At 42.8% G+C, this 23,905-nt stretch overlaps 2 protein-coding genes across 3 annotated transcripts; one reads left to right on the top strand and one right to left on the bottom strand.

Moving 5' to 3' along the window:
• Positions 1-1,484: 1,484 nt before the first annotated feature.
• zranb1a (zinc finger, RAN-binding domain containing 1a) lies at positions 1,485-18,149 on the bottom strand. Of its 2 annotated transcripts, none has more exons than XM_030399526.1 (10): positions 17,827-18,149; positions 16,517-17,369; positions 11,869-12,056; positions 10,054-10,207; positions 9,106-9,177; positions 8,000-8,198; positions 6,764-6,884; positions 4,528-4,657; positions 2,850-3,079; positions 1,485-2,622 (listed from the first exon to the last, which is right to left on the bottom strand). In XM_030399526.1, exons 2-10 carry the CDS (start codon positions 17,340-17,342, stop codon positions 2,407-2,409), a joined length of 2,136 nt encoding a protein of 711 aa, XP_030255386.1. In that variant the 5' UTR covers positions 17,343-17,369; positions 17,827-18,149; the 3' UTR covers positions 1,485-2,406. The 2 variants fall into 2 exon arrangements, with proteins under 2 accessions (XP_030255386.1, XP_030255387.1); XM_030399527.1 differs by having other exon boundaries at positions 16,517-17,353.
• A 796-nt stretch (positions 18,150-18,945) lies between these two features.
• Positions 18,946-22,278, top strand: hpdl (4-hydroxyphenylpyruvate dioxygenase-like). The gene is made up of 5 exons (XM_030399357.1): positions 18,946-19,650; positions 19,742-19,908; positions 20,012-20,163; positions 21,062-21,189; positions 21,674-22,278. Exons 1-5 carry the CDS (start codon positions 18,974-18,976, stop codon positions 21,873-21,875), a joined length of 1,326 nt encoding a protein of 441 aa, XP_030255217.1. The 5' UTR covers positions 18,946-18,973; the 3' UTR covers positions 21,876-22,278.
• The last annotated feature ends 1,627 nt before the right edge of the window (positions 22,279-23,905 follow it).

Below are 23,905 nucleotides of genomic sequence, written 5' to 3'. Positions count from 1 at the left end.
CTGTGCTGACGCTTTTTGTCCTGCATGTTGTTTTTCTGCAGTAGTGATGACTGTCATCTAACATGATCCGTGTGCGTCGTCGTTTAACTTTGATATTTGTCACAGGGGGGCGCCAGAGTATAAACCAGTCCTGAGAGCCGAACATGAAGTGTGACTGCAAGAATTCCTAAAAATGCTCCACAGTGAAGCTTAAAATCCAACAATGAGTAAATGAAGGTTAACAAGGGTAAAGGTTAATTTATGAAACTGTTAAATTAAGTACACTCAAAGAATTTGTACTTAAAAGTTTTGTAAAATAACCTCTCTCATTTTGAATTTTTATATTTACAATACAAATGAAGTAATAATACGTTGATTATTTCTATAACAAGGAAAATAAAGTTCCCCGGAACACTGTTTGAGGCTAGAAAGGTGGCAGCCAACAGTATGAAATGTGTTGTCCTTTAAAGTCAGTTTGTTTATTCAGTCATGAAAACAAAGAGTTAAAATTTTTCTTCACTAAAACCACGAAGTGCACCTTAAACGTACATTTTCAGGTATCTGACTTATAACTTGAGTATTTTACTTTTACGTCCTACAATTTAACACACCTGTATTTTCTACAGGCTCTTGACTTTCAGATTTAATGAATTTAAGGGGAATTTGATCAGGTTTAATAGCCTTTGAATTATATTAATAAGACGTGAGGTTCGGTTAGCTTTGCTCAGAAATGGCTTGTAGAAATGTCCTTCAGATGGATACTTCTTGCTGCTATACTTTGAGTACACTTCAGAGCCCGTACTTTGGTTAAGAAATCGTATCCGTACTTCTACTTGAGTATACAATGTGCGTTCTTTTGCCTACTCTTGCAAGTTTTTCTTTTTACATCTCAAGCTTGTGTGTTCATCACATATCCCCTTTAGCTACTGAACAGAACACCTTATTTAAAAAAAAAAAAAAGAGCAGTTCTGTGTTGTTTTGAATCACAGGGTGTTCCCGAGAGGGTGACAGCAGGAATACAAAGGCCTTGTTCTTCCAAAAACACCCCACACATAAAAACACAACAAAAAGGAACAGGCTTTGAGTCATGGTGTGTTCACGTGGTGTGGGAATAACCAGAAAAAGTATTTCCGACTGGCAACGTTTACCTGAACGCCCCATCAAGTTGGAGCAACAACTCCAGTTGCTGAGTCGACGTCATACGCTGCTGAAAGATGGCGGACGAAAGTAAACACTGGGTTGACGGTAACTCGGGAAGAGCGCATGAATGCAGCATTAGGTGTCCAGTTTACAATGATCCGGAACTATATTTAGAAGGTGTCAGCATTATTGATCGTCTTTTATGCGTGTGATCAACTATCACACAGGCTTGATCACGTTTAAAAAAAAAAACACTCCCATCCACCATCACGCACTGTGTTTCGGAGCTGCGTCCTACTTAACTCCAGCCAAAACACCAACGTCGGCAATGAATATCACATGAAGAAGAAAACAACGGCAACAAAGAGGATGCAAGTGAGTCAAATTTAATATTAATGCACTCTATAGAAAGAGGCAGAGTGTTTGGTTTTTTTTGTCTCTTTTCCCCACCAGCGTCACCACCACCCACTCTAAACATGACAATGAGCGACTAAATCACACGTAAAAATGTCAGTAAACTTGTACGTCCTTTTTCTCCCCCTCTCTCCCCCCCTCACAGAATGTAGGTATAATCTGTGCAAAATAAAAATACTTCAAGACTGAATGGATGAAACGGAACACAGATAAAACTGGGGGGTGGGGGGGCAGAACAAAAAAAAAAAAAAAAGGCATCGCCTCTGCCCGTTAACTCTCTAAACGAATAAATAAATCCAACATCAGATGGGGGGGGGGTTGCAGGGGAGGATTGGCAGTCAGGGAAAAAAAAAAAAAAACAACACAGGTGCTCTTTAAACCCTAAACATACACACAGACGGATAAGCATCCTCTCAGTTCTTAAGCAAAAAAATAATAATTCTGTCAGGCGATAAATGAAATTTCTCATCTAGTGCAGCGTCGGGATTTCCTTAAATAGAGTATATTTTCCTACGTGTTCCTAGTTTTTTTTTTCTCGCTCTCAGGTTCGAGATGATTTACGTTGATAAACGAAGGGAGATCCGGCAAACGGGAAGGCGAACTAAGTGGACTTGATGTGCTTTCATAGGAGCAGTAATCAGGATTCTGGATGTCGGTGCTGGGTTGTCGTCGTTTTTCTATCACGGAGCTCACAGAACACATGCATTATTACAAGTTAAAGATTTACATTTCGGAGAAAGGAAAAAAAAAAAAAAAAAAAACAACGAAAAAAAGAAATGTAGATAGTAAGGAACTCTCCCAGAGCCCGCAGTGTCCAGTCTTTAAAGAGCTTCATCTTCCCCCTCTTTCTGTCTCTGCCTGACCTCCGCTCACTCACTCGTCTTCGTCCTCCTCTTCCTCGCCGTCGGACAGAGAGGCACAAGGGCGGATCTGGCGGTATCTGTCCAGCCACTTCTCCACCATCTGGGTGACCAGGGGGTGGTTGCGGCGGCGGGAGCTCTTCTGCATGGCCGCCAGCATGCCTCCGTCCGTCACGCAGCAGTCCAGCCACTCCCTCAGCAGCTTCTCCTGTTGCTCCTCGTTGCCCATCTGAGGCACAAAACATGGCGTCGGGTTTGAGACGCGAAATCTACAGGTCACCACGGTTGTATATCACACAAACACACATCTACTTCACAGCTGCATTCTGGGAGAAGTATGTGGTTACACGACACTAGAGGAGAAATTTACTTAACTACCAACCAACAAATTAATTCTGATATCCAGATGTAAAGCTAGCCAAGTCTGGGAATTGGTAATTATACATCCGTTCCTACCTCTTGTGCAGACAGGAAGTGAATGTGCAGCAGCTTCCTCTCGCTGTCCACCAGCGGCAAGAAAGTGACCGTGACGTCGTCGTCAGTATTGAGGTTGGCGCCCGCACCGCGATTGTCGTAGCCGTCGTTCTCCATGGCCACCAGGGCCGAGAAGTGGCCCCGCGTGTAGCCCAGGGCGATCGGGCTCTTCCAGCAGAAACTCTGCTCCCATAACAGAGGCAGGTACACACCTACACCACACACAAACACACACACACACAAAGAGCAAGTCAGACCAGCTGGGAGCTTCCGCAGAGCATGTCACCATAGAGTCACCCGGGTAGAAACTGGCCCTGCAGCTGTGCAGCTCAAATTACGGAGTGTGTGGATGTTGGTCGGGGCCAAGCGTCATCTCAAATCTGACCTGACATCAGAAATGGCTGTGAATCAGCCGTCTGAAAAAACAAGCGGCCCATTGTGAGCAGAGGGCAGCTCTGTTGTGCAGCCCGGAGCTGTGCTTCTTCAGGAGTGCACCCTCCCTCCATCGGCCCTCTAACCTCCGCCCGGTGCACTTCCTGCTCCAAGCACACACCGACACTCACCAAAAACGTAGTGTGCCATGCAGACTTAAGCTATGGCTCCTTTAAGGCGCCCATTCCAATTACTGTCAGGTTACGATGAGCAGCCAGACTGCACCTTAATTTGAATAGATATGTGCTGACTCATCAGGTTATCAGTAGAACAGACTGTGCTCGCTCCAGAATTTATTTGCAACCGTCGGGCTGTGAGCACGGCTCCAGAACATTAACTCATGTCCTGTTGGGCCTGTACGGAGAAGAAGCCAAACTCCATGGTAAAATTGAGTGAGCTCAAGTAACTTAAAGGGTAACCAAGTGACCAACGAGTAAACATTTTTTGATATTGGTACATTATTGAGTGAGACCGGCACAGCTGGCAGCCACACACTGGACTGCTACGTAAACCTCGGTGGCAACTGTACTCTGTGAAAGTATGTCCACTTAAAGAGTTTGGTTTTATCCCTGATCCTTGTTGATCCTGACAGCATTGTGGAAACAGATCCCTACAGAGTCGGACCATTTTGTTCAAGATTAACAGATTTCATGCTGCGGCTCACCAAAGCCACCAGACTCCATTTGCAAAAACAATAATTTTACAGTTTTTCCACTGCTCCAACAATCACCAGCTCTAGTTTGGTTGAAATAAACCCTCAATCATTGCACCAGATGTGTAAATATTCTGGCTGAACACACAGTTTACCCCCCCCCCCCCTACAATATTTTCACATCTAATAAGGTGAATAATGTGTTTATTTCAGACCAAAATCACCAGAGTTGGTGATTGTTGGAACAGTGGAAAGATTGTGTTTTGTGATTTTCTGGCAATTTGAATGAAGAAAGTTGTACGATATCAAAATTTCCCTTTCTACAAATGGGGTCTGTTGGCCTCGTCTCAAGATCATTTTCTACTTATATACACTGGAGGTGGTGGCACTGAAAAACTACTTTTTTGTGGGGACTACTTCTTCAGCTCGATTCCCAGCTAGGTTTGTGAACAGTAAATCAAACCCCACCTAAAGGCCACAGGAGTTGAAAACAAAACTACACATCGCTTTGTCTTTTAACAAATGCTTTGAAGAGGAATCACATATTAATGTCTGTTAAACTCTCTGCTGGCTCACCTTGAAAACGAGTGTATCCTAACGTTTCCCCACGGAAACTTTTGTAGTATTTCACTCCGTAGACTATGATCGGTCTGCGAAGAATGTGTGCGAGAACAAAAATGTGGGTCTGCTCCAGGCTGGCCCCGGGCTGAGAGGAGGAAAAAGAGAAACAGAGAAAAAAAATAAAAAACACACACACACGCACCATTTAGTAGTTGTAAATGTATAGACTTCCCCCTGATTGTACAGTGAATAAAACGGAACTAAATATAGCGGCGAGGTCTGAGGGTGCCAAGTGCTGTGATCATATTGCGAAACGGAGCATCCTGCACACTGTGATCCTGCAACACAGCAGCTCCGAGGACGTCCGCATGCCAATCATCGCTTGTACCATCTGAATAAGGAGAAAGCGGGCCGCGTGCTGCTTTTAAATGTATGACAGCTACAATGACATTTCATGGTAAAAAAAGGGGGCTTCAAAGTCACCCGCGCTTATGTGACGGGATATAAAAAGGCCGGTCTTATCCTCTGGATTTCATCTCTCCATCACTGTCAAAGCTTCAGACGAGGTTATCACATGGTAGCTTTTGCTGTGTTTGTTTATGCCGCCGGTGGGGTGGCTCTCTGCTAAATGCCCGTAATCCCGCGGTCACATGTTGGGAAGGAGTGCTGCTTCAGCAGGCGTGCCAGACAAGCAGATGAGCTGTCCGTCAATCTGTAGCCCCATCTTAAGGAGAGGGGGATCTATCATAATTGCTTATGTCCTCCACACACACACAGTCCACAAGGCAGGGGGCTCGTACAGCTTTTTAAAAGTAAAATTCAAGCACCTTTCAAACATTCTTGTCGTTTATTGTGACATCAAAATGCATATTTCTACATAATGTTGCTTTAAATGCAATTGCAAGTTTACAGGATTCCTTTACACCCCCATCAATCGATGTACAATGTCACTTTACCAGCTATTCATATTGACTTTGATTGGATGTTTTGATCATGCCGACTTAATTCTCGCCCACATTAACACTTTAAGCAAATATGCTAACGTCGTGGTTTCATCTCAAATATTTAAAAAAATACCATTAGTTTACATGAGTGGTAGTGTAGCTTTGGTTCTAGATTATATTGAAAGGAAGGATTACATTCAAATTAAAGCATATTCCTGACCTTCAAAAAAACTAAAAGGTTAAAACATATTCATATTCAGACCTTTTATATTACAGTGTGGGTTAATAGTTTTAACGGACGAGTATTTATGACGATCATACAGTTAAAATGTGTATGCTCTACACAAACTGAACTCGCAGGCCTCATTAAGACCAATTTAAAAAATACTCAGAACAAGAATCAGCTTTTGGTCTGATGGTGGCTCTTAACTGCAGTGACAGGACGTGACAGAACTTTAGATTAATATCCAAAGGCTATGAAGTAATATTTAATAAGCATGTCCCGGTTTGGTTTATAGCTCATGCTCCGGTAGCACACAAATAAAGAAAGCGCGTTGATGCATCCGGGCGGTGCCACACATTCCAGTGGACTGCAGAGGACAGTAATGTGAATGCATGCCAGACTGACTGATTAAAAAACATTTATAAAGCCGATTTTCTTTCTTTTGTTTCTTAAAGAAAAAAAATGCTTTCACCCTGTGTGTTGGGCTTCAAGATTTCACACACAATGTGTGACAAATACTGAAAGTAAAAATAACTGTGCTTGTTTATAAGAAAAATCCACAGGGGGCCTTTTAAGCAGGAGACGTAAGATTTTGTGTTTACTTCCCCCCCAAAAACAACTACAACAAGAATAGGAAGAACAGAAACAGGTGTGTCCGTCTCCGAAAACCAAAAAGGGCGACGGTACAAAGTTTGTTCTTTTCGTGCAACCGATCAGGAGGATAAAGAAAAACTCCCAACATTTCTAAATGTGTGCCAGGCAGTTAAATGATCTTCCAAACCACAGTAGCAGTCCCTAAATAATTAACTTGGTGCCATGTCTATTATTGGTTAACGTCTGAATTTCAAACGACCTAGAAACACCCATCTTCTTGGTTGTAAACCTGCCATTTTTCCTTTGATAATGCATCAATTTATATGCAGCATTTTCAGAGTATTCCTCTCTAATCATCAAAAAAACAATTTACGAGAAGCACATACTCCTTTTATAGACTTACCGCACTATACTCTCCCATTTTCCTTCTTTCGATTGATAGTGAAACAGAGGAAGGAAGTGAGTAAACCAGAAGGAACCTCATAATTACCTGGCTGGCCAAAGACAGGATGAACGCCCAGTCCTCCTGCCACTGCTCCTCTCTCAGGGAGAAATGCAAACCGAAACTCTGCGAGTACCAAGACTCCCACTCCTTCCAGCGCGTGTAAAACCTACAGAAAAGAAAATAGTTGCAGTTCAGAATTTCATGCAAATGATAACCACATCAACGGCCAACAACTGCACATAGAAATCACACCCACTACACCTACTGCAATACATATCAAAAAGGAGAACATCTCTTTCATGTCACCACTAAGTAATCAAACCTCATATATTTGACTGTGTGAGGGAAGCATGAAAATATCCAGAGGAAATGCTTCAACAGTGAATCTCCGAGTGTAATTATCAAAAACCACTAAACTCCCAGGAGGTCATGACTATCCACTGGCTGCAGACAACCGGGGAAACCCTATCTTACACTATCACTCAGGACATGCTTATCTATGGTAGTAAAAAAAAAAAAAAAAGGTGCAATATGTAAGAATTCCAGTCTGACGCATTCAAAACGTTAATTTCAATTGACAAAAACAGTCTTGACCATATTTTAAAGATGTCTATTTATTGTGTAGCAGAAATACTTGCTGAAGTTGGCATGCTAACCAGCTAGCCCTTAGCCTGAAGCTCACAGTTCATTTATAGTCAGCTAATGGCAGCGTAAGCTACGGTGCTAGCTGGGGCTAACTTTCTCTTGAATGTCAGCTACAGTTGGCAGCTGCAATTAGCAGTCACTCTGGTGATACGTTTCCCCCTTTTTGTTTGGGGCAAAAACTTTACGTGTGGACAATTTCTACATATTGCGCCATATCCAGTTTGGGACGAGCTACAGTTTTCACCCTCGCATTCCGTTTTTAGGGTTTTATTACCTTCAAATCGAATGCGGATGTGCTCCCACTTTATTTATGCTGATGACACACTGCTCATTTTGAAGCTGAGAACTGGGAGGAAAATAGTTCCTACAGATTACTAAGAGAATATATTACAGTATTTCAAGTTTGGGTTGGCGTTAAGCCCTAAAATAATACTTGTTGTTGCTGTGAATGGCATGACATCATCATGTCAACCACACAGAATTATGGCCGTTATCAAAACTTTTTTTTTTTTACATTATCGTGAACAGTACAATACGGTGCACTCACTTGATGCAACACTTTTTCAAGTAATAAAAATGTTTCCTGGATTTAAGTGACCATAGGTCACGGAGGTCACGTAGGTTTGAGAGTCTCACCAGTGGGAACAGTCATGCAAGCTGTCATGGAGGGTCTTGCGTAGAACAGAGTCCTTGTCGTAGATGCCCCAGGTGGCTTGCAGAACTGAGTCCAACAGACAGTCTCCGGCTGTGCGGTTCCATAAGGCGTACAGGCGACTGTCCAGCCGTGTGCCCAGCTCCAGAGACCAGTTGATGACAGGAGATTCCTCTTCCAGCTCTACGGCACAGACAAGGCAAAATGCACGAGTGTGGGGGTAAGACCATCGATAAGAGGACAGGTTCAGTCAATACTAGTTCAAACCCTACTGTTTTTATTAAACTTTGCAGTAGGAACACCAATGAGGAACTTCCCTGTGAGAGACTGATAGAGGATTTTGAAGCTGAAACTTTTCTTGGTGAGGAAACATGACATTTTTCACCTCAGCTGACCAATGAATAAATATTACTGGGTATGTGAGAAGAATTAAAAAGGGGGGATGGGAAGAAAGGCACTGGAAAAAGCTGAAAGTCCTTAATCTGTCCACAAAAACTCAGCATGAGATGGAGAAATGCTGCGTCGAGCGCTTCAGACATGCAACTGCTGCAGCTAGTCGAAAAAAACAAAATGTGCGCTGCCTAACCTGCTTTTCCGCATTTTTCTGTCCTCCTGTAATATTATTATACACACTTTTCTGCGACCTCAGCTAATTTCAATGCAAAAAAAACCCCCAAAAAAAGCAAGAACACGCCTCCCGAGCAACCCAGTTTACGGAGGCTTAAATGGGTCACAAGACTCCTCTGATACAGTCAGAGTGTAGTCCCTGGAGTGTGTAGCTGGTTTACGTGTGAGCGGGTGAAAACAGTCGGCTCAATTAACCTAATTTGAGAGGGTGAGGAGGATGAAGCAGGAGGTGGTGAGCTGGCTGGAAGAACACAAAATGAGCGGTTGTTGGTTTTCAGACCAAAGTCCCAGCCGGAAGATGAATCGCAGGTAATCCTCGAGTGTGTTCTGAGCTTGGAAGTTTCTATGCCCTGACAAACTGGAACTCCTTACAAAGCACCCTTGAAATAAAAGCTGCGATGCCACCTGGTGAATCAACGACCGGGGATACGTGCAAGTATGAACATGAACAAAACTTGGGTACCTTTCTGCACATCTCGATCCAACACCTCATCGAACAACTTTTCCTGGACAGCAGGCGGCAGGTCCTCTATATCTGCAAAAGACACATGGGAGAGATATTATGTTTTCATGCTCTTTGTAAGCTAATGGTACGCAGCACCGAGGGCAACAGAACCGCTACAATAATGACACACAGAGGGGATGTTCTCTGCAGTTCCATTCACTGGCTGACATTTTGTCAATGGCACACTGTAAACACAAGCTCTGTACAGCATGTTGTGTTTCTGTGCGTATTGAACTGTGCACACACAAAGCCAGAACACTGGTGGCTATTCTCTGGCTCAATAGTGAATGGCACTGGCTTTGTCTGAAAGGGAGAGAGAGAGACGGAGAGAGAGCGTCCTGCAGCTGGCCTTGGGCCAGATTCTGTCCGCAAAAGAAATACTTGGCATAGCAGAGAAAAAATAAATTCAAATCTATCAGTGAAGCCTGCATAATCTTTCATCCCAGCAGCACTGGAAGCTCTGAATCAGTAATACAACTGGTGGCTCTGACAAAGCAAAGTGTATGTCATTTCAGTGAAGACACGACGCCACAGGGACGGGACACTGAGCTGCTGATTCTCTGAGCAATGCCACACAACAAGGCAAGCTGTCATTCCTCCGATTCTCCAGTGACGGGCTAAGTGCTGCACAATAACACGGAGGAAAATCCTACAGATGCGCGTGAGATTTAGGCATGAAAACAATCCCAAATATAACTCAATTCATTATGTTTCTCTTCTACCCTTGCAGAGTAAATGTACCCTGCAGTATTCAATGTTAGTCTTCATGTGAGTAACTTATAAAAGGCTTCAGTAGGGCCAATGAAGCCTAATTCATTTTGGGACAAACTGAGGAGGTGTTAGATTACACATATGCAAACAAGTCTAATAAGGAAAGTGATGTGATCATCAACATATCACAGGTACCTGCAGGCAGGGTGAAGGTGACCAGGTCAGTGAGGAAGTAACAGGCGAAGTCTCCTTTGCGCTGGTGCAGCGAGGCTGCGATCTCCCTGCGGATCTGCTCCGTCAGCTCGGGACACACCATGGAGGGGATGCACTTAGCTGCCTGCTGGTTCACCTAAACATCATATGTGCGCATGTATGTCAATATATACGTGATGACTTTATACATGTACATGATTGCATCCTTTATTTTGGATTGTATATATCAACTGGCCAGTCATCTGAGTTGTTAACTTAAATGTACGTACTATTTTGCTTACTTATACTTGGCGTTTGTTGTCAAGGTTGTTACGGTGATTTGTATCAGCTGATGGTCAAACACTACGAGGTTCCTGGCCTCTGTTTAATAAGGGTCACACCCACAAATGTCACAGTAACACTGAGGAAGGCCTTGGGTTAAAAAGCATGTTTCTCTCTGCTGCTGTGCAATATTAAAAAGTATTATATACTTTTTTGCAAGTGCTGTTGACTACATTTTTTAATTTAGGATGGCCAAAATGGACAAATGTTGACAAATACTGTAATAATTGTATTCAATTTATTGTATCAGTATTTTCAGAATATGCATTGATCTTTTCGTGGGTCTCACTAGAAAGTAAATCATTTAAAAATATCCCTGTTGTCAGGGAGACTTTTAAGATCTCATAATGTAGTACCCATATGAGAACTGTTTCACAATACAGTTATGTTGCATGTTATGTAGCCTACAGATTTATCCTTCAGCCCACCTGTTAGTTATGTCAAGTTCATTTCTAGAGCACATTCAAAAACAACAAACGCTGACCAAAGGGCGTTACAGGAAATTCTAAATAAAAATCACAGGTCTGCTGCAGCTGTCTTAGAACACCTAGCCAAAAATAGTGCAGACTTATACAACAGATCTGTAATAAATAAAACCTTATAGTAACTATAAAAGGTGAGCGTTCAGATTTAGAGAGTGGTTGCTTCAACAAATGTTGTTGTAATGTCTATTAATGATCATAATACATTCTCTGGTTTTATTTTGTAGAGCTGTATGTTTTTTGTGTTATACAGTTGCCCTTTTCTAATATTTAGTCTGGCCTCAGTGATATGAATAGCTAAGAATCGTTAATAAAAACTCAAATACAATGTCGTAAATGTTGCATGTATTTTTTTTTTATACTGTGGATGAAACTCTGCCGTACACAGCGGAGGGGCCAAACTCAGCGACTTGTTTCAGAGTGCAGCCCTCTGTGCCTTTCCTAATCGTTGCTTGCCCTCCTTGCAAACCACATCAGCTCTGTGGCATCAGGTCCATTAGGAACCAGTGACAGGAGGACTGCAGCCAGGCTAATCCTCCACCTAATCCTCAAAGTGCACTTCCTCTGTAATTATAGGCATTACGAGCATCTGCATTTATCGTCCACTGTGGCGCAGAACAATTATAGACTGATGCGGTTGACTTGAAGAAGCACAGAACGGCAACAAAATTAGATGAAAACTTCTGATGTCTTCTTGTCTGACTTTACCAATTTGATTGTAAGACTTTGTATCGTGCATGTAAACTAAGTCCCAAGATTACATTTTACTTTTCCAGAAAGTCTTGCTAGAGGAAAACGTACAATCTGACTAATCTGCTAATTCTAAAAAGGGGGGAATGAATGTGCATAAATATGTGTGTAGAGAGAGACAACTTGTTCAACAAAGAGACAACTTGTTCAATATAGTAATGGCACATTTTCCAACGTGCTCAAAAGAACACTGTGCAGCTTTGATTCCAGTGGGATGACAAACTACATCTATCAGGACGCCTACCTCTGTGAGCAGGATGGCCAGCATGTCCTGTCTCTGGAAGCGGATTGCCAGATGCACCAGGGTGAAGCCCACATCAAACGCAGAGGACCGGTTGAGGAGCTGCACCTCGTCGGCGGTGAGCTGCCGGGCAATGTCCCCGCCAGACGACTTGTAGGCTTCTACTGCCGCCAGGTCTCCCTCCACCACTCCTGCAGCCCGGGGAGGAAGGAAGATCAGAAAAAGAGGACAGAAATGTTGGTGTTAAAATGGATCAGTCACTATATACACACACACACACACACACACACACACACACACACACACACACACACACACACACACACACACTAACTAACTACACTTTCCCAGGAATTCATGTCCAATTGAAGTGAGATGTATAAAACTATTTCAGCAACAACTGAACATAGTGACCTTAACGCAGGTAAAAGCTGTAGCATAGCTGTTGTATTAGACTGTATTAGTTCAGGTAACTGTATTGTATGTGAACCTGCCGTGCCAAACCGGTCATGTTTCCTGTTCAAACACATCTGCAAAAGAAAATAAATGAAAGCAGAAAGACATGGGAATCCTTTTAAAACAGGCCTATGCCTTTGTAAATGGATTAGACTGCCTCTTGGAGCAGCTCCAGCTCCATGTCCTTGCGTGTAATAGAAGCGAGATGTAACAGACGGCTTGCCATGTTGGATGAAAGAACACCCGAAATATCCATCAAAAACTGTGCTAACACATCACTCTGTTCTCAGTCACGACCAATTAATATGAACATTGCATAACAAATCCAACTCGAGGGAGAGAGTTACAATAAACACAAAAAATGTTCAGAGTGAGCGGAGCTCTCTAGCTCATGACGTCAATCCGCAATTCAGATGACCTCAAAGATGTAGCCACTAGCTAACCCAGTGTGAGAACAGTTATCACACTGTCAGGCTACTACATCGCCAAACAGACAGAGCAGTGTAGCTTATAATGCAGAGCCATCAGAACTGTTTCAAACAGAGGACAGTGTGTGCAGATTAGCGTCCTCCCCCCCCCCTCCTTTTCGAGTTAGTCTAAACATCTGTCAGGAATGAAAATGAAAAGAAGATAGGTAGAACACAACACTGGAGCGCCGGCTAATTTTAATCAACTGTCTTATGTGAGGATGATCGCCCAAGGACAGTCACCTTGAGAGAACCTGCACTGGAGGACGCCAAGAACGCCCCGTCTACTTTTACACATGCTGAGTGAACACAGATACGTAAATTGATGCCAAATGATTTTGGCTGCAAGGTAGCTGCTGCCCTGCCGGAGACCCCGAGAATATGTTGCAAGGACATAATTATAAATCATACAATTATCTTCTTGGTTCGAGTCAAAATTGTCCTGATAAAAACAACCGTCTCCCACATTCCCTCTTCATATGTGGAGAGTTCCCACAATGAGAGTGTCAACATTAAGTATGCTTGAGCGTGCTGCTGATGTCGGTATCTGACATTGCATAAAGCAGCCTGATGGGGAATGGTGAAATGGAAAATATTCTCTCCGTTAGCGTTGCTGATTTGATTTTCTCATGTTTGGCACTTTGTTACAACAGCACCAGGCTGGCTTGAAGCAGCGTCAGCACACAGTGTGTTCCTCTTAGCGGGTGACGGCAGCAGTGCACAAAAGAATTGGTGAGGACGTCCTGATGGCATAATGGTTAGTGTTAGCTTTCCACCAAACCACAATGTCCACAGCTCAATTCTAGCCAAAGACCTGTGTTGCATGTCATACCAACTCCTCCCTTTCCTTTCCACAACAACAGTAAAAGAATGCCGGTGTCTCTCCTTGCCAAGTTTAACCAAAGTTCATCCGAAACTGAAGATTTGGGTGATTCAGCTAAAGTTAAGTAGTCCACCTAACATTTCTGGAATTTCACAGCAAAACATCAATTTCTTATTTGCCATCTGCAACAACATATGTAAATCACGTGAACTTGAATGGCGATTCATTCTAAAAATCTTAAAAACCTTTTGCGTCAGGATTCGGTAGTAAAATATCGGCCCCAAAATGGCCAGAAGAGGTGCATCCTCAACATCAGACATGACAATTTGTCGCGCAGTGTGTGATGAACAATTTTGTAACTAGGATGCCTTTCGTGAGGCCCTGGTGGAAAACCTAGCATGTCAGAATGTTTACCTTCATCCTCCAGGTTTAACAAAGACTACAACGTGACGGCATTCCTGGTCACAGAAGTCTTTCTCAAAGCGAAAGACAAACATTGATCCGGGTGTGAAGTCTGAGGACCACAGTAACCCTTTCGTATTCCGACATAGTGACTGCCTGAACAGATCTTAATGTTCCAACTAATCACATAATTGACACGGCAAAACAGTTTTGTCAAATTTTCCGAATACTTGAGAAGGTTTCAAATATACATTTTTCTGCAGTACTGAAACCCCAGTAGCAGCTTTGTTTTCTTGCCCTCCTCTCCAACAGCAAGTCGACACATGCACCACCTCCTCCAGAGGCAAATTAACTTAATTGCCATCGTGCTGATCACACACACACACACACACAATACACAAACCTTCCTAGATGTATATTTTCATAAAAGTCTAATCTTTATGCCCTCTATGCTGCATACATTTTTCCTCATAGCAGCAATCATAGAACCGAAGAGAGATTTCTTAAAAGGTATTTAGAAATTCCAGTATCGTGACAATACTTCCACCTACAAAGTGTTGATAATATTTGTAACCAAAAACACTAAAAAACTGAATTTTGTAACCATGGGTGACATCTGTTTTAAGCCCATCAGATAAAAATTCAGCTGATCAGCAACATCTTTTCCAGAAGGCAAAAACAGAGCTACCACACAGTGTTTTTTTGTGATCGTGCTAATCACATAACCTGAACACAACATCACCATGAGCAACGTGATACTGTAGCATAACATTCTCATGCAGACAAACATCTGCCATTGCAAGACTCAGCAGTTTCAGTCTTTCAATGAAACAACAGAACAATATTACACAAACAGAGCCTGCTTCCTTTTGGGGGCACGTCGAATCAATGGGCTCGTCTGACTCTGGCCCAGATAGAGCGCTGAAATAACACTAAAGCAGAAATGTGTGGAAACAGTAGAGCAATGTGAGACCAAGCTGTGAGACCTGAGGAAGTGCTTGGCCTGGCCATAATGTGCAGGCACTTCCTCCATTGACAAACCCCTTTTGAAGAGCATAACTGAACAAAGTCAGCTGACATGGTGTGAAGTGAAAAAGGCAGACATTAAATCAAAAGGCTGGAAACGTCCATAACAGGTAGCTGTGGGATAAAAGGTAAAAAAAAAAAGAAAAAAGAAAAGCAACTGTCGTGTAATATTTTGTACTCTAGAACAACAAGCTACAGAGGGCAGTGAGTGCAAAGGTCAGGAGGACGGCTATCATGTGCTGCCTTCATGCTTTTTGTTTGTGCTTTTTGTTGACTGGTGTTCATGTCTTGTCAAGGCTATTTTTGCCTCCTAGAGGCCCCTGGTCAGCACATAAGCACCAGTGTTTACAGGGTCTGTTGACTGCGAGCCAGGAGAGTCTCTGCTCTGCGGGCTCCGCTCTCACTGCGCTGCCCAGACGGCTCATTCATCCCCACCGGCTGGGAAACACTCACACCCTTCTCAGTTTCTCAAAGACGCTCTCAGTGGCGCAGCAAGGCCAGCTACAGGTTCACTGATGACTTGGATCAAGTTCCTACTAGCCATTTAGTTACACATCTTTATTATGCTGCCATTCAGCCTCACTTATGTTTTGTCGATGATAAGTGTCGCCTCGCTACTTTCGGTATTTTCCACCTGAAAGCGCTACGTTGTGAAATCAAACCCCATCTCGCAGACCTTGCTGAGCTCATGTTTTGCCAAATTCCTGCTGCACTGTAATATGCGTGGAGCCTAAACAACACAACATTTTGTCATCATCAATAAAACATCACACTACTACGCAGCTTAGGCCTTCGCAGGGTGAGGCCACATCTGGGCTGTAGTAAAAACAGAACTAAGAGGAAACTAGACGTTTTGCCGTTGGGACAAAAACAATCAAACCGTTGCCTCCGACTGGAGCGCTTAGCCTTGTCGCCACAGAGCATGACATCATGGAAGGGAACAAAAAGCTGGTGTGACAATGGAAGTGTTGTTACAAAGAAAACACATGGGACAAGAGTATAGATTATTTGCACCATTAAGATTACTCAGAGAGCCATACAGGGAAATGAGAGTGAAAGTGTTCTCACACATCATAAAAATAGCCCAATAAATACTTTCAATATCTGTCATCTTTACTATGGAATGCAGAGGAATGAAAAAAACTGCATCTGTATCTTTTTGTTATTGTTATTTGGAGCAAGCCAATGGTTCTTTTGTCAGTTTATTGATGGACATATAGTAATTGTCAAAATGTGTGAAAGATTGCTTAAGATCGCTTGATTTGTCATACCATTAATCAAAACAGTATAATATATACAATTTTTATTGATATAAAAAAGGGAAAAATGTAAAATGAAGCAAATCCAAACGTTTAAGAAGCTGGGATGGATCTTTGGCATTTCCCTTACAAATGGCTGATTTATCAAAATCGCTGTGGATTGACTATATACTTAATCCCCTCAGCTCCCGTAGGAATGACAAGTACTAAAAACTCACCAGCACAGGCATTGAGGAACAGCCAGTCCATTTTCCTCATCCGGTTTCTAATCTGCTTTAGCTTCTTGAAGTCGACCTCTTGCTCCTCTTTGCTGCTCATGGCTCCCGCTGCGAGTTCTATCCTCTGGAAGTCCATTTTCATATTGTCGCCCCTCTTGGCCATAGGAGGAGACCTTCTCTGACCCCCACTGCAACTGCTCCTCCACCTGGCCCTGTCCTGCTCGTTGATCATAGGCGTCGGCTCCGCGGACTCGGCCAGCTCTATGGATTCTAGGTTGTTGGGTTTGGGGTGGTCGCACACCACACACTTTGTAGTTTTGGGCCAGTTCTGGTAAGTGCAAGCTGTGCATGTCCAGTGTTGCTGATGGGTGTTGAGTCTGTTTCTGTCATTGTACTCCTCACAGGTGTCCACGGGGGAGTGTAGAGCAGGGCGGCAGCCAGCGTTGGAGCCTGATGTCTGGGGGGATTCTGTGGGGCTGCTGGTCCTCGGGCGCTGACACAGACACTGTGTGCAGCGGATGGCCCGGGGCCAGTTTAGGTAGGTGCATATCTGGCAAGACCACTTGTTAGCAATCTCTGCCATGCTGGCTGACTTGACTCTTGGCCGAGCACTGGAGTCAGGGCAGATGAGGAGACTGCTGCCACTCTCAGTTCTAGGGGGATCCCACTCCGGACTGGGGTCCAGATCTGGGCTGTTCTTATAAGGTTCCTCTGTGATGATGGGACCCCTTGACCTGTGTGCACGGCACATTGTGCACTTGATTGCAGAGGGCCAGTTTTCATAGGTGCAGTAGTCACAGACCCACTTTATCTTCTGTTCCGTCATTGTGGGTCACTCTGGATGATGATGAATCTAGTTAGATGTGAGGCATGAACACAGTTTGTGATTTATCTTACAGATCAATAAATGTAATACAGTAGTATTGTGTTTTAAACACACAAATAAAAAAGAAAAGCTTTAACAGTACGTGTTGCAGCAGTTTGTGAACTAACTTACATCTGGTCGGGAATATTCAATGACAACGGCAGCCTGATATTGTGTTAATATTAAACCACCATGACTGGCTGCCAGACCAGCTGTTCATTACCATAACAATGTGTGAGCAGCCTGGGTTTGATTCACAGGACGGGCGGCTTTATTGCGTTAACATGCAATAATGTCCAGTGTAGCTCGCTAGCTGGCGAGCTAACCTCCTAGCATACATGGCTGCCCTCAATTTCTACTGTTGACGAACCTTTAATAAGACGTAAAATAATTGAAAATGTCATTCTTTAAGGAATATATTAAGAAACATATGTTAAACTCTTACCGTTTCAGAGCTCCGCTCGTTTCTCAAGTGCTGCTGTAAACCACAACAAACCCTTCTTGTACAGCCCACCCCCTCCTCCTCCTGCTCTGTCAAACCTTTCCCGATCCGAGTTATTTCGACCCCTTCGCTCTCTCACATGTTTACCTTCGTGGGCACATTAACCTGTCACGGAATAAACCACACCTTGGCAAAGCCTCCGTAGCCCCTGAATCATGTTTTAAATCCGCGACACTCCATGGTTTACATCGCCTCCGTGTTGTTTAATGGCGGCGACAGTGAGACAAACGAGTAGCAGAGCCAAAATAAACGCTTGCTTGCCTTCGTCACCAATCATCTGGCTCAGCGCTCAACGCGATTGGTTAAAACGGGTAGTACCGTGTTGCCTTCGTAGCTATCGGAAATACCACAACCCGCAATGACGGAAAGTATTTGAGAGGTTCAAAACAACTGTGAAATTTGATATTAAAGGAACTAGTGAGTCTTTATTATTATTTATCATATAGCTCAAACGCGTACTGTAGTTGCTGCAGCCTATCGTGTTTTATCTGCACTCCACACAGCATTTTGATATCACATCTTGCTTGTGTGTTTCACCAAACGATTCAGAAATATCCGAGCCTAGTAGGGACTTTAAAGGCCTCGCTACTCACAGCGGTTAATGTGATGAAACATGTCATTTGATTGTCGAAATAAAACATTTTCCACATGTTTTGGACAATAAATTCAATGTATTGTACTTTTTTCTTACGCGATATTTTCATTTGCAGTAAGTGCGCTATAAATAACCAAGCCCTCGTTATGAAATCAACTTTTGTCAACAACAAAATTGACAGATAATGTATAAAGAAGAAGAAAGAAAGAAAGAGGAAGGAACAGATGGAGTTCCGTGTGTAGATTAGAATTCATTCTGCTGTAAAAATGCAAAAGATTTGTATTTTTTTGTCACCTTTAATTGACCTCTACGTTACATCACTGATTATTTAAAAAATGTCGGGTTAGTGTTTATTCGATTTAGTACACGAGCAAAATAAACATATATACATATTATGAAATATGATCACATGGGTGTCATAGTGATTATAAAAAGGAAAAAATAAGGTGAGGGGTCACGTTGGACACGCCCCCTTCCAAAGCGTCACGACCAAACATGGCAGCTTACTTGAGCCGGTTACACCACATTTCGCTCCACGTTTCTAACGCGGAGAAATTAGCAAACGACCTCGTCTCGAAGTTCAAGTTTAACTTATTCGCTGCCAGACTGACCGACAAGTCCAGGCAGCTGGCTCTGAGGAAAGGAGCCGCGGTATTCGTCGTGAACGAGAGACCGAACCAGAGCCGAGGGAGACTGAATGAAGACAGACACTCACCCGATCCACACCGGGCCCCCGTAGGGAAATACAGCCAGGACAACTCCACGAGATGTCTGTACGACGTCAGCCCACATTCCTCGGTGGACACTGCGTGCAACGTGTGTTTCGAGGTGCAGGACGTGGAAAGGTCATTCAACGCTCTTCGCCACCGGGGCTGCAGTTTCCTGGTGCCTCCCACGACCGTGCGGGACGAGAGCGGTCATGTCACCTACTCGGTGGTCAAGTCTATAGTGGGGAATGTGTGTCACACGCTGATTGACAGGACTAAGTATGAGGGGAGCTTCCTGCCCGGGTTTGATGCGATTGGAAAGGCCTGCAGCCTGGAAGAGGAGGACGTGTCTTGTCCAATCACACACTTTGATCACATCACTTATGCATGTCCCAGGAAGACAACCCAGCAGGTCATGAGGTGGTATGAGCAGCTCTTCGGTTTCAAGAGGTTTTTCATTGACAGGTGAGAGGCTTTTGGTTTCAAGCTGTGTTCTCTTTGTCATTTAACTTGATCTCATTGTTAAAGATGACTGTTGGTTTGTTTTTCTGAGCAGTAATGAAGATGTGGACGAAGGCTTTGTCATAAACCAGGAGGGCATTGGTCTACGGCTCACCGCCATGGAGTACTGGAAGTGCAGCAAAGCGGGCATCGCCCTCCCGTTTGTGGACGAAAAAGAGCCCGACTGCAAGTTTGTCATTGCAGAATCTCTGCCTGAGCAAGGTGACTAACAGCAGCCGCTCCCATCTTTGAAAGGGTAATTAGGTCCTGCCATATCTGATGATAATACAACTCTTGTGTCACTGTGCGCTTGCTCTCATTTCAGGCAGGAATCAAGTGGACACCTTCTTGGAGAAGCACAGGTCTCCAGGGATCCAGCACATCGGGCTGTACACGAACGATATTGTTTCTACTGCACATACAATGGCGGAAGCTGGTGTCCAGTTTTTCTCCCCCCCTTTTGCCTACTACACCGAGGTTTGTCTGACGCTCACAGAACTGCACAACAACTTATTTACCATAACAAATAAACTCATACTGATGTGATAAATGGAAGAAATTGCCCACATGGTACTCCACAACTTGGAAAAAATACTGTACACAAGACAGTTTATGGTTGTCCTAAAAAAGGTACAATATGTAAGATTTTTGGTTGGAAACATTCAAAACTATCAACAGGAAGGGGATAGCAGTGTGAACAGTGTAAACACCAACACTTCTCCAGCAACTTGAGTTCCCAGTCTGGAGTATAAAAACACCAGGTGGCCAATTCTCACATATTGCACCTTTTTAAAACTTGAAATCGCAGAGCTGCTCTGGCTCAGAAATTTGCTGCTTGCCATGTAACATGAACACACACAGTCCAGTCCGCCAATTTAAAGTGGATCAGCAGGCACCAAGGCCAGTCTGCAGAGAGCAGCGAGTCTACAGGTCCTTAAAATGTCTGAAATTCAATTTGATACATTTTGAAAGTCATTAAATACGCTTGCCTTTGAATTTGAATGGTCTTAATTGCCACAAATGATTTTATCTAATTTAATTTATCCATATTTTGATAGTTTTTTGTGAAAATGATTCGGGCTCTTTTGCACCAGGGACCACATTATTGATGTTACAAGTCTTTAAACAACCACTGAAGCCAAAACAAAATTCTTTCTACTTTATATATGCGCTTACCTTTTGCCAAAATGTAGATTAACACAACTTCAGTCGGATTTCCTCACTCAGCGAAATGTATGCTTTTAAGGTAGCACTTTCTGTGGCTGCTTATTATATTCAACAATGGTTTATAACATGTACTGATCACATTATTGCAAAATGTGTCCTCTCCTACTGAGATTTCAAACTCTTTTACCTATCCCGTGCGCCGTGACAGGTTGGAAAACAGCAGGAGATCGAGGAGGCAGGACACGACCCTCAGATGCTGGCGCAGCATGGCATTCTCCTGGACACGGACCTGCACCAGGATCCCTCATCACGGACAGAATCCAGGGAAAACAAAAAGTGAGAGGCAATAGAGAGCTGTGATCTGACACGCCTCTATGACCTATCCTAGGAGGTTTTTATTTCCTTGGGTTTTCTGTCTGTTTACCACTGTTATCGTGAGGAATACTTTTGCACTAACCCATTTTAAAAAAGATAAATCAACAGTATTTTATATTAGCTCCAACGACAACTTATTGGCCAAACAATTTGCTTTAAATCAGTGTTAACCATGAGAAGAAGTTTTTTCTGTCCAGGTCGGTGGTAGATACCCATATAATTTGGAATATGTACAGGAAAAAAAAAGACTGATGAAAGAAAACATAAGAAATTGTATTTGGCAAAGAAAGCTCGGAAAGCAAACGTTAATCTGGAAGTTGGACCGGGCATGAACATCTCCATAAGTTGCGATAGATCTCCTGTCGAATCATTTGCAGTGTAGTTATCATCAATATTTTCCCCTGGACCACATGAGACTAACAAAAGTGTCCTCTTCCGTGTACAGATACCTTCTCCAGGTGTTCACCAAGCCCATCTTCGCCGAGGACACCTTCTTCCTGGAGCTGATAGAGCGAAGGGGAGCGACAGGTTTTGGGGAGGGGAACATCAGGGCGCTGTGGCGGTCGGTGCAGGCGCACATGGAGAACGGGAAGGCGGACTCACAGGGAGAGGGATCCATGAAGACTGTGCAAACTGCTCAGTATTAGTCACTCCAAGCGTTTTTAACTGAGGTTATTTTATTTTATTTCAGGTTGTTTGTTTTTTTTATGAATGCACATATTTAGGAAAAATTACTGTATGTATACTGTAAAGAAGATGTAATATATTTATGGAAGAGTTTTCCCAAAAGCTCTAAATCGTGAGTTACCGTACATGATGCACTGTGAAGTACGAATTATATATTGTATTAATATCTAGCTTTCAACATGACTGGACAGATTACGAACAAAGTGGTTGAAAAACAGATGGTGCGTACTAAACTTGAAATGTTACTACAACAAACACACTCGCTGTCTCGGAAAAAGAATGTCTTCATATTCACTGTGTCAAAGCGAAGCAACTGACTGACTCCAGAGCAACTGTTCCTTAATAAACCTATTACTCACAGTAGAACCGTGTAGACCAATTACTGTCCTCAGAATAATGTGCTCAGTGTGACTTATGAGTGTGTGTGTGTGTGGGCTGAAATGCCAAAATAAGAGATCTCGAAAGCCTCTTAGGTTATTTTGGGTAAAACAGCACCACCTGGCCAGAAATGGAACATATGAACATTGACATATATTAAGTCCTTGTACTTTACTTTATTATACTCCATTATATTTCCAATTTCTCAAAAAATTATAAAAATGGAGAAGATTTGAATGAAGACATCAATAAAACCTTACTTTCACAAGAATGCACGAGTAATAATAATAATCCATAATTATAATATGCACTGGAGCAATTTCTTCTGCATAATGAGTACTTTTAAAATGTTGGATCTCTTTGATAATGATTGTTAAGTTACTAAAATTTTGAATCCATGACTTTTACATATTGGACTATTTCTTTACATTGTTTTATTGCTACTTTTGGTCAGGTAAACTATCAGAATACTTCTGCCCATAATCTTGTTATATCTTAAGAAATAAACATAAAAGAAATCAACCCCAAAGAAACATAAGATGGCTCTATTCAGCTCTTCCAGAGTAATTAAAATCTTACAAACCCAAACTTATCTGACAAGACAAACATTTGTACCTTTCACACACGGTCAGGCTCGCACATCTACGACAGACAAGGTGCATGCAAACACTTTTAAATTAGCAGCTACTGTGAATATTTTGTCTTAAAACGGGGGTGTAGATAGGGTCTTTTCAAATCAATATGAGACACTGGACAAGCTGTATAGAGCCATTTATCCATTTCCATTGTTTTTTTCCTGTTGTAAAATAAGTCCCAATCTACTTACAAGGGTGCTGTGAAACTTCACCTGACTTTCCCTCAGCATGGTGATGAGTTTGACCAAATTTGAATTTTTGGGTGAACCTATCCTTTAAACTCATTAACGGTGTGTAAAGTTGATAAGATTTGCTACAGTTGACCAGCTATGTTATTAAATGGCTAGCTATAGTGTGTAGACTGACTATACTTTTACTTTAAAGACTTAAGTGCATTTTGCTCAAAGTAGTACTTCTGTTAAGTTTTAAATGCAGGATTTTTATGTAATACAGTGTTTTCTCTGTGGTATTGCTACTAATCCTAACCCTTACTTGACCTAAAAGATGTACCTGGATAAATACTGACCAATTTATCATTAAATCAGACATGAACTTAAGGCCACTTTACCTCACCAAACATCCCAGGTTTGTACCCGTAAAGTAATCAATTTCTATGCATGATTATTCAGCAATGTATGACATCATATGAACATCATCATGACCAGAAATAAAACTGCTCTGAGCTCAACGGCCGTTTCTCTAAATACCTTCCTCGCACAGTCACTCATGAACCGTTACTGGAGGAACAGCTGCACCTCTTTCAGATGCTGCGGAAGATTTAAGCAATACGCATGCTTTGGCAAAAACCCTGCCCCGGAGCCTCTTAGAAGGGATCTCCAGGCCCACAGAGATGTGCCAGTTCAATTAACTTGGCTATAAACATTATAGACGAGGATTAGTGGGATAGATGAGAAGCGGTGAACCTCAGATGGACGTCCCACGAAAGCCATATGCTCTTTTTGTGTTCAGACTGTAGT

This window comes from Sparus aurata, chromosome 20 (assembly GCF_900880675.1).
Source record: "Sparus aurata chromosome 20, fSpaAur1.1, whole genome shotgun sequence".
NCBI classification, from domain to species: domain Eukaryota; kingdom Metazoa; phylum Chordata; class Actinopteri; order Spariformes; family Sparidae; genus Sparus; species Sparus aurata.
This window is presented reverse-complemented; position numbering and strand designations above follow the sequence as displayed.